Here is a 12143-nt window from a genome sequence, read left to right on the forward strand (position 1 = left end):
TTGATAATTTATAGAAAAATATATAACTTTACAGTCACCATTATGGAGATCAGTGTTTGCTTTAGTTGGGCTCTTGACTCTTGAGTTTTTCATGAATTTATTATTATTTTGTAGGGTTTCTAATTTTATAATCTGAAAATACTTTTGTACACCAATACAATTTAGGATGAGATCAGTAACATCATCAACAAATACCCATCAGATCATATCCAGCATTTTTCTTGGCTCTTTTTAACCATAAAGACAGTGTCCTAAAACACAGCAGACAGTGAAGAGTGAAACTGCCCTCCTAAAGCAAACACGGATCTCCATCATGGACTTAAATTGTATTATTTTAAATAAATGATCAACATCTAAACCTGTTCATTTTAAATAAGAACTTCTGTAGACGTATGACATAAAGTCAATCTGATTAGTTTACAAGTGAAGCTGGTAATGCTGTCTTTGTTGTTTAACCCTCTGCTGAGATCTTGAGAGATCTGTTAGTGTTTAATATTCTGTTGGGATTTAAGGATTTAAAGGGTTTCTGAGTTTTGGGGGTCCCCATTGTGTTGAAGAGTAGAGCCTGTACTTCAGTCCAGGAGAAGATCCAGAACCATTGAGAATATGCTGGATGTTACTTTATTTAAAATGCAATAATCTATTGCATTGTAAAAAAAAAAAAAAAAAAAAAAAAAATTATATATATATATATATATATATATATATATATATATATATATATACACACAGTACTGTGCAAAACCCCAGTTTCTTCAAGCATCTCGGAGACGTTCCCGCAGTTCTTCTGGATTTAGTCTGTCTCAGTTTTTTCTGTTTCTTCATGCAATCACAGATGGACTCGATGATGGTGAGATCAGATCATCCTGGCTGTTGTCAGATTCCTCTGGATTATTAAAATGAATGGCAAAATGGTTTGGAAATGTAAACTGATATTTCCTACTGACACACTACAGCAAAAGATATAAATAATTATATCTTATAATAGGGGTTAATTAACACGCCTAAGACTTTTGCACAGTACTGTATATATATATATATATATATATATATATATATATATATATATTCTGTTAAGTTTGACATGTGCAAAGTATTTGCAGTTTAATAAATAGATACATGTTTTCGAACTCATCTAATGACCTTTTACAGTGTAAATACAGTATATTGTAAATATATTTTTCAATATATGAGAAGTGGCAATTCCTTATGTATTATTCAATATATTGTAATATATAACACATTATATGAATGCAATGTATTTAATATATTTTTCAGTATATTTACACCATGTAATATATTGATCATGGAAATATATATATATATATATATATATAAAAAAAAAATCTGTTAGGGTTGTGTACCGATGCCCACATGATCTTTCCATTGTTAAAATGTGGAAAGGGTTCAAATTAATGCTAGTTTGTTGAATAATTAAGAAATTATTATTTTTAATACTATTTAACAACTGACAACTGAATTGCAGCAGATTTGCACATCTAATGGTGTCAGTATGACTGTTGTCAAATATAAAGAAAAGGAATGATAGTTTACATTTGTTTGTATAGCTCAGGGGTGCCCAACCCTGCTCCTGCCGATCGACTGTCCTGCACAGTTCATCTCCAACCCTAATCAAACACACCTGCCTTTAATTTTCAAGTGATCCTGAAGACCTTAATTTGTTGCTTCAGTTGTGTTTGATTAGGGTTGGAGATGAACTGTGCAGGACAGTCGATCGGCAGGAGGAGGATTGGGCACCCCTGGTATAGCTGTTTGTGTTTGTTTGAAACAGATAAAACGTCACAGTTCTCCATAATCCAAAAGCTATTTTAAAAAGCTAAAAACATTTCATGAAAAATAATTTCATGTTTTTCATCATGTTATTTCTAATGAATTCTACCAGCAGCTCATTATTATGGCTTTATAAAAATAAAAAAAATAAAATAAAAAAACTAATCCAACATAATCAAATCTTTGATGCTCTATTGGATTGAAGATCTAAGAGACAAGGCCAATCATGTTCATTGAAAGAAGACCAATTATTTCTTAATGAAGAACTTGATGTTCCAGGTCTGCAAGGGCTGTCCTGCCCCATTGATTGCCCCAAAACCAATCAATCTCTTAAGATTAAAATCTCTAACCAGAATCAGTTAAGATGAGTGCTAAAATAAAACCGAGAAAGATGGCGGATCAATGCGAGAATGACAGAATGGAATAGCAGAGTGAATGTTTACAGCTGCAGTAGATTTAATCAAATCAATATTCTTCAAGAAAGGAGGGGATTTACAGGCAGGCAGTTTTTCACACAAGTCATTGGCTTTAGGGTATACAGGATCCTATGTTACTATGGCACTGACAGAACCAGTTCAACTTGGCTCAGCGTGGCTTTGCAGTTACGTTACTCACAGGTATTATGGATCAAAAATGTCAAAGACTGTCAAAGACTGTTTACGGAATTCTGTGAGAAGTTTACACGACTAAATTCAAAAAAGAGAGAGACAGATGACATGAAATGTTAGTTGGGGTTTGGTACTCATCAATTTTATAAATGTCCTTGATAAGGGAATTTTTAATTCTTAAAGCCTAATGAAGGTGCTTCTTCTAGCTGTCTACTGGTAATGATTTCCTTCCTCTCAGTATCTTTAACACAACAACAACAACAACAACAACAACACACACACACACACACACACACACACACACACACACACACACACACACACACACACACACACACACACACACACACACACACCCACCCCCCCCCCCCCCCCACACACACACACACACACACACACACACACACACACACACTCATCAGAGACTTGTAATTGTACATCACTGCTATGTTACCATATGTATGTGACTTTTAAAAAGACAAAGAGAGAAACAATCTCAAACACAATCTCAATCTGTTCTCCAGAAAAAGAAAATAATAAATCCTCTGCAGCCCTCCTCCCCCTCCATCTCCTCCTCTTCATTCTCCTTACAGACAGTAGGGAAAGTCTGTTTCCATGACAACGAGTAGAATTAAGCCCAGAGAAGTGCAATCCTAAAATGTCAAGTGAGTGTTTTAACTTTCAGGCTGATATGATTTACCTGGACTTGCCTGCAAATCAGATAAATCATTATCAGTCATTTGAATTTTGTAACAAGGAGTTAAGCTCTGAGGAGACTATGTGCCAACTTCAGATTCTGTCTAGAGACATAATGCCACATTAAAAGCCGTACTAAATTATTTATGCACGTATCTCTGATTCACCTCTCTTCGTTTACTTCAGATAGCTTAGAATCACTCGATATTGCGACAGAAACTTTTAACTCTCTCTTTTCCAGCACTTTAGACACAGTTGCTCCGTTGCGCACAAAGAAGATTAAAGAAAATAGTCCAATGCCGTGGTACAATGAGCACACGCAGGCCCTTAAGAGAGCAGCAAGAAAAATGGAGCGCAACTGGAAGAAAACAAAACTGGAGGTATTTTGCATGAAAAGAGAGCTAGATTGCATACAGAGAGGCCTTAAAAGCTGCTAGATCTGCTTATTTTTCAACCCTATTAGAAGAAAATACCCTAAACCCTAGGTATTTATTTGAAACAGTGGCTAAACTAACGAAACATAAAGCTTCAAGCCCAGCAGTTTCCAAGCAGCACAGCAGTAATGACTTTATGAACTTCTTCACTTATAAGATTGATAATATCAGGGAGAAAATTATAACTATGTAACCGTCTACTACAGTATCGCATTAGACGGTGCATTGTAGTGTCCCTAAGGAAAAATTTGATTCATTCATTGCTATAGTAGAGGAAGAATTGTCTAAACTCGTTAAATCATCTAAATCAACAACATGTTAGACCCTATACCGACTAAGCTACTGAAAGAGATGCTTCCATAGGTCATAGATCCTCTTCTTAATATCATTAATTCATCTTTGTCATTAGGATACGTACCAAAAACTTTTAAGCTGGCTATGATTAAACCACTTGTTAAAAAAACACAACTTGATCCTACAGTATTAGTCGATTACAGGCCGATCTCGAATCTACCTTTTCTGTCAAAGATATTAGAAAAGGCAATATTTTCAACAATGTTGATATCTGCGAGGATTTTCAATCAGGATTTAGACCGCACCGTACTGAGACAGCTCTCATTAGAGTCACAAATGATTTGCTCTTATCATCCGATCGTGGTTGTATCTCTCTATTAGTGTTACTCGATGTTAGTGCTGCATTTGACACTATCGACCACAACATTCTTTTAAATAGACTCGAAAATTATGTTGGCATAAGTGGAATTGCATTAGCATGGTTTAAATCATACTTATCTGACCGTTATCAGTTTGTAGCAGTAAATGAAGAGATGTCTTATCGATCACAAGTTCAGTATGGTGTACCACAAGGCTCAGTACTAGGACCGTTGCTGTTCACTCTGTACATGCTACTCTTGGGAGATATCATTAGGAAGCATGGCATTAGTTTTCACTGTTATGCTGATGATACGCAGCTCTATATTTCTTCACACCCTGACAAAACGTACCAGTTCACAAAATTAACGGAATGCTTAGATGATATAAAAACTGGATGACTAGCAACTTCCTACTACTTAATTCTGAATTATTGGACAAAAAACGTCCTCACGTAATAATCTAGAATACTGTCTAACTTGATGGCTGCTCTGTCAAGTCCTCATCATCGGTTAGGAACCTGGGTGTGCTCTTTGATACCAATCTTTCATTTGAAAGTCACGTCTAGCATCTTTAAAACTGCATTTTTTCATCTTAAAAATATATCTAAATTACGTCGAACAATTAGTTCATGCGTTCATGACATCAAGGCTAGATTATTGTAATAATGTTATTATGTTATGCTAATGTTTTTATTTTTTATAATGTTTTTATAATTTTTAATGTTATTATAAATGCTATTATGGGTGGTTGCCCTGCACGCTTAATAAACAAACTACAGCTGGTCCAAAATGCAGCAGCTCGAGTTCTAACCAGAACCAGGAATTATGACCATATTAGCCTGGGTCTGTCAACACTGCATTGGCTCCCTATTAAACATTGAATAAACTTTAAAATATTGCTGATTACTTACAAAGCACTAAATGGTTTAGCTCCCCAGTACTTGAGCGAGCCCTTAACGCATTATAGTCCTTCACGTCTATTGCGATCTCTATTGCGATGTGGAAAATTTTCCACATGCCAGTTGACAATACCTAGAATATCAAAAACGACTGCTGACAGTATTCTATCCTTTTCCTATTTAGCATCAAAACTTTGGAACAATCTTCCTAACATTGTCCGGGAAGCAGACACACTCTGTCAGTTCAAATCTAGACTAAAAACACATCTCTTTGGCCTAGCATACACATAACACATTATAGACTTCTATAATTCAATGTTAGGCTGAATAGATTAGGTCAGCCGTAACCGGGGGGGGGATACATGAAAATAAGCTTCTGAGCAACTATAAATCAACATTTGGTCTCAAACCTGCTATAGCCCCAAAAACATTAGGCAGAAATGTTTATGTTTATTGCTGGAAAATACCATATCACAAAAATGATAAACAAAGGTTTGATGGCAAACTTATGGAAGCATGTTTACGCCACAGAATAAAACATTTAATATAATTAAAGATAATTGATAAAATTGATAATTGTGACTTTTTATCGATCAATTGCAAGATATAAAGTCACAACTGCGTGATATAAAGTCAGAATTACGTGATATAAACTTGCAATTTGTGTTATAAAGTCAGAATTGCGTGATATAAATTCGCAATTGGTGTTATAAAATCAGAATTTTAAGATATAAACTCACAATTGCATGTTATAAAGTCAGAATTGCGAGATATAAACTCACAATTGCATGATATAAAGTCAGAATTGCGAGATATAAACTCAAAATTGCGTGATATAAAGTCAGAATTGCGTGATATAAACTCGCAATTGCGTGATATAAAGTCTCAAATGCGTGAAATAAAGTCGCAATTGCGTGTTATAAAGTCAGAATTGCGAGATATAAAGTCGCAATTGCGTGATATAAAGTCGCAATTGCGTGTTATAAAGTCAGAATTGCAAGATATAAACATGCAATTCTGAGAAAGTCAGAATTTCGAGTTTATTTCTCGCAATTGAGTTTATATCTCACAATTCTGAGATAAAAAGTCTTAATTGTGAGATAAAAAGTCATACCTTTTTTATTTTTCATTCTGTGGCGGAAATAAGCTTCTATACTGAAGACTAAAATGTAATCTTTTAATATAATTTCATTATTTAATATTATGTATCTGTATTATTATTATTTCATAATCAGTTGTATTATCTTATGAAGTTTAAATTGAATGAGTTAGATTGCATGGGCACATTTGTTTAAGGATCATATTTTAGACACAAAGAGGGGAGCTGGGAGAGTTATATATTTTGCTTAGAGGAATGTGTGCAATGCAACGTTCACTGAGCAGAGATGTTCCAATGATGATGATCCATTAAATGTGTACAATTGGCATGTTCTTTACAAGGAAAGGAATGTTTTTCAACTGATACAAATGTACCACTGTGTATACACTGAGAAATAGTTTCTTAAAATGGAAAGTGGATTGTACCATGTGTAAGCATGAGGTATACGTTCCATTTTTAAACATAAGCAAAATGTTTTTCTACCTTACAAGGAAGTTGAAAGTCGCTCAGTGGTGTATATAAGCTCAATCTTACTGTACTACAGAAGAGAAACATCGGGAACACATAGACCTGGCCCGAATACAACATCTTCTCAAGTTTCTCTCCTATGCTGACGAATAAAGATTTTTCTTGGCAAGATAACTGGTGTCTGGTTCCGTGAATCAAATAATAACGGGGAAAAAGGCTTAATTCCAAGTCTACACATTCAAACCTCTTATAATTTCAAAATAAAATAAAAAGCCTGTACATTATTTAATTTGACAGGCACATTTTGAAGTTAATCATGTCAATTTTACTGACCATAAAATGTCAGTAAAATACTGAATACTGTATAAAAATGAAATAAAAAATAATTTATTACAAAATAAAAATAAAAGTACTGTATAAAAATAAAATGACCATTTTACTGACATTTCATGTCCATTTTACTGTTTGAAGAATAATTTCAGGCAAATTTTGTACCCTGTTTGTGGGAAGTGCCAATCAGAATTTAAATGTTTAAACCATTTATTATAGCTTTATCATAACATTATTATACCTGTGTAAATGCATTTATTCTGCCTCTGTGCTACATTAAATGCACTTACTGTAATGTACTTACTTGAGTAAAGTTGCTCAAGAGAATCATTGGAAAATAAGCTATGCAGTGACACAGGGGTGAAAGCTTTAAATATCATACTTTTATTCTTAAACAATCCTAATTTCATTCTGCTTTATAATATCAATGCATATTTTATACATCTCATTATTCATAATGCATATATGATAGTGTTTCATTTAGGTGAAAACATCTGCAAACATGAAAAATAAAGAGTTCTGTTTGTACACAGCGAAAGGACACACTCTCATTACAGTGTTTTCTTGTCTGGAAACTCATTTGATCTGGACAATCTTTGCATTGGGTGTCTGTTTTTTACACTCTTTGTCACATACATGTTATTCATTTGACAATTTCTCACTTAACTATAAACACACTTTTCTGAGGACTCATGCGTTTAAGTCTGCATTTTGTTGCTGCATACTTGGGCACAGCTCTCATGCCATTTATACTGGAAGACTTATGAATGCCAGGCTCCTCCTATAGTCCACAATCCACCCACCCTGTCCAGACCGACTTCCAAACCCGTAAAGGGGCAATAAACTGGCCTTCTTTGTGCTTTTTTTTTACTGGACAGGGCTGGTGTCAGGGTCACACTTCTAAGACTAGAGCTTCCTGAGTTGCTTGTCATACTTTGAGCTAAATATAATACTTAAGTTTGCTTGGGTGCAAGGAAATTTGAGAATAATTCACAGGAAATCGCCTACTTTCCATCTAAAGCTTAGCTGTCCATCGTAATAAAGAGCGTCGCACTCCAGCTGAAACCAAGTCGCAGTTTAGAGATGGTGAGCAGTGCCACGCACACACAAACATACACACATACAGTGTACCTGTGCTGGACGTATGTGCGCCAAGGCGGGCAAGATTTTTGAAGAAAGTGTTGCATGGATATACCAAAATGAATAGGCAACGAAACGATCCAAGACCACCCTCAAAAGCTTCTGAAGTAACTGAGCATACATTCTACATTCACCCTCCTGACATTCCAGCAATCTGGAGTCACAAAGTGCATTCGCCACTTGGGTAATAATAATAATTAAAAAAAATTATAATCAAAAAAGGGAAAAATAAATAAATAAAAGAAAGCAGAAAACCTTGCTCAAATCTGTATAATATCCACAAACAGAATCAATAGCAATGAGCATAGAGCAAAGAGAGAAAAGTTCTCATTTTTCTTGATGAAAGTAAAGCATGAAGAGCATTCACATGAAAATGAACACATGAGAACGTTTTAAAGCTCATTTCTCTCAGCATAAACCCCAAACAAAGAATATTACTATTGTTTTGAACCAAATGACTGCCCATTGAACTTTTTTTTTTTGCATAAAATGTGAGTTCAACTCCTGTTTGGAATATAAATTTTTTCTCCCCCCCCCCCCCCCCCTCTGTGTTCTTCTAGAAGTTTTCTCAGGCAAGAGTTCAGTTTGTCATCTTGTTGTAGATCCCCGTGGTTGGAGGCGAGGGAGAGGGCGAGGGGAAGGGGCTGCTCTGCCTCCTGTGTTTAAGCCCTGCTATGTGGAGTCCTGGTTGACCGCTTTACCTCCGTTCATCGTTGGGGTTCCTGAGCTTTTCCTGGAGCGTTGCTTCTCTTCAATCTCATGCAGTGAAGGCTCTCTATACATGCAAACTGCAATATACAAACACATCAAGAGATTAATACCCATTACTTTTGACATAATTACTCATTATGAGTAATGAGACAGTCTATAGTCTGACATACTTTTTAGCTTTGCATTGTACATTTTTTATTTTTATTTAAAAAATGCATGAATATTAAAGGTTAAAGTGAAAATGAAATCAAATCTGAACATATTTGCTTGCTTTATATATGATGTTGGTATTGCTGTGTGCGATTCATCAGTGCATGTAATTCCAAAGAAAAAATGGTTTGTCTTGTTGCGTAACTTTTTTGCATAATAATTTTTCTTTCTGGCATTTTTCTAGCCCTCTTAGTTTTTTGCCCCTTGTCTCAAACCATCTGGCTCCATTCTGGTATGTAACACCCACTTTTCACCCGTACTTACTGCCAAAGTGTCAAAAACTGAAGCATCACTACTATTATTATTATTATTATACTAAAGGTTCATCTATATAGACATCGCTATATAGATAAACTTGGAACTCCATTTTCCAACTTTCCTAGCTAAAAAATACTATACCAAACTGTATTTAAAATGCATTTATTTCATACTAAGTATAGTACAAAAAAACATTAACATATTTACTTGACATTACGCTTTATACTAATATAAATATTATAATTAAACTTTATTTGGAGTATTTCTTTATAGCACAATGCACATCTCTTAATTACTAGGCCTTAATGTGTTTTAATATCACTATTAGTAGTTTGATCTCTGTATACTATCAGTCTTTAAATGCAAGATATTTAAAGTGTACCTAAAGTATACTTTCAATAGTTCCATTTTAGCATAATCAAATATACTTAAGTATAGCTTTAGTTGAACCTCAGCACTATTTCCGGACAACTAAAGTTATTTAATTATTTAATTTGCAAAATTAGTTGTTCCTATAGCAGACTTTAAGTACATCAATTTAGTATACCAAAAGTACAATTGCATGGTATTTATATTAAGTAGGCTACATAAATATGTACACTTAGCATGAAATAAATGTATTTTAAATATATTTTGGTATATTTATTTTTCATTAGGGATTACTTTCAATGAGAAACCTCAGGCATCAATAAAGACACAGAAAAAAAATAAAGATGTGAGAGGAACAGACCCAAAAATGATAATTTAGATTTACATTTATTCATTTAGCAGATGCTTTTATCCAAAGTGACTTACAGTTGAGGAATACAACAAGCAATTCTTCTTAAGAAGGCTATAAACACGAGAAGTGCCAGTAAAACAAAGTTTCAGTCATTGTTCAAGATTGAACAAGTTAGTCAACATCTTAATCCGCTATAAGACTCAAAACACAACATATTCATCAGCTTTAATTTTGAAATGCCATTGGCTTTCGTGTGTCTCGTGACATACAATTTGTCTGGTTTTTACTCTGTTCCTCACATAAAGATATAGTATGGCTTCAGAAGACTTGGAATGCAACATGAGTTGTTTGTAAATTATATACTGTCCGTTTTTTGCAGTACATACCTGTACTTTTATCTGCCTGTTACATGTTTTATATTGATATATTATTAGTGGTTAGGTTTGCGTGGTTAGATGCACAAAAAAATCTATACAAATATAAATATATATGAAAATAATTTCTACTTTTACAAATGCATGCAAAGAATTAAATGCATCTTGATCTGACGTATGAGGCAAGCATATGAAACCAATGGAGTTCCAAGTTCGTCAATATAGCAAAGTACCCTTAGTCCCTCTCTATACAATCTACACAGGGTATATAATAAATCTTATCACATTATTTTTCATTTGGTCACGTTTTAATATTTCTTTTGGTACTGAATTACATGACAGGGTTCTTGAATGCTGGAAACACACTTTTGCAAAAACCCTACCTTCAATGGGTCTTGGTACAAAGTGTGAGGAGGGCTTAGTTTTCTTTACTCGATTCCCTTTCATGACCTGACCCTCCTTGGTGAGGCCCAGGAACCAGGCTCGACCCGACTCCTGTTGACGGTACATGGTGGACGAGTAGATAACGTAGTAGTTCTCAAACACAGACTCCTTGAATTTACACTCAGGTGTGAACATCTCCTGCGGATGAAAACAACAACAATACGTGAATTAACTCGTCCCTTTAGAGGAGAAAAAGGGGTCAGACAGTCCTGTTGGGGAGTCCCCAGGGAGGCTGCAGGTGTTGTAATGTAGCTTGAAGGACTATGAAAGTGTGTGTGTTTATTTCAAGTGTGTGTGTTCAGAATATGTGAAGGTTAGAGAGGCAGCAGGAGTTAGCATCTCTTATCTGGGTCAGGTGACATGCAGCAGACGCTACCTTGCTAGGGATGCTACAGAGGTCAATGTGGCTTGGCGGACTCAAGCCAAAACTGATGAACTTAAAACCTTAACAGATCGTCCCTGCTCCTGTCCACAAGAGAACTGTACGTTTCAATGCAGTTTGACCTAAAGAGTCCTAATATTGTACATTTAATATTCAACAATATTATTGATCTGCCTGCACTGACACCATTGTATGAGAACTGAACTGAGCTGGACGATGACATCACTGTTTTCTCCAGAGCGGCTATAAAATATAAACTAAATTAATAACTTTTTAAAACAAAAATGAACCATCAAGCTGGACTGTGACGCTATTTTCTTCTGGAAACAAACTTTGTTGCATTATTTTTAAGCTGCTTTGAAACAATTTGTATTGTAAAAAGTGCTATATAAATAAAGGTGACTTGACTTGACTTTTTCTGATTTTAAAGGAGAACTCTGTAACTCTAGCGAACTCTAGTCACTTCTTCGCTGATTTTCCCTTTTGTTGTCGCATGTTTTCCCCACGAGCTCCCCCTACAGCTGTGGGGGGGCGTATATTTCACAACACAGTCGTAAAAAACTCACTTGCGGCGGCCTCCTCCCCCTCTCTACCTCTGCTCATGTGCGTTTGTTTTGATCGGAGCAAGCCAACTGTATCGCGTGGAGCTATGTCTACCGAGGTGAGTAATCTGGTAATACATCATACATGCGTGTGTGTTTATGTCGAATTGCCGTAAAGCAATTTATGTTTCGCGCTCGTTCTCGTTCTAGTTCTCGCTTCTCACGAGACTTCCAATTTCACTTTGCCGGGACGGCAGTGCGCAAGTTGCAAGGTTGGTTTTCCGCCTGGGAACGCTGGGGGGAGCGGGGAAAGTCACCAATATCACCAGAACAGGTTGTTTAACCATCCAAATGATTTCTAGACAGTTTTATTAAGTTAAAAA

At 35.4% G+C, this 12143-nt stretch overlaps 1 protein-coding gene across 1 annotated transcript; it reads right to left on the bottom strand.

The window, feature by feature from the left end:
• Nucleotides 1-8670: 8670 nt before the first annotated feature.
• LOC309491960 (fibroblast growth factor 12-like) lies at nucleotides 8671-11641 on the bottom strand. Its single transcript, XM_082190989.1, has 2 exons — nucleotides 10776-11641; nucleotides 8671-8906 (listed from the first exon to the last, which is right to left on the bottom strand). The coding sequence occupies exons 1-2, from the start codon at nucleotides 10969-10971 to the stop codon at nucleotides 8791-8793; spliced, it is 312 nt and encodes a 103-aa protein (XP_082047115.1). The 5' UTR covers nucleotides 10972-11641; the 3' UTR covers nucleotides 8671-8790.
• Between the last annotated feature and the right edge of the window lie 502 nt (nucleotides 11642-12143).

The sequence above is a fragment of the Leuciscus leuciscus genome (assembly GCF_965113295.1).
Source record: "Leuciscus leuciscus genome assembly, contig: HAP1_SCAFFOLD_775, whole genome shotgun sequence".
Taxonomy (NCBI): Eukaryota; Metazoa; Chordata; class Actinopteri; order Cypriniformes; family Leuciscidae; genus Leuciscus; species Leuciscus leuciscus.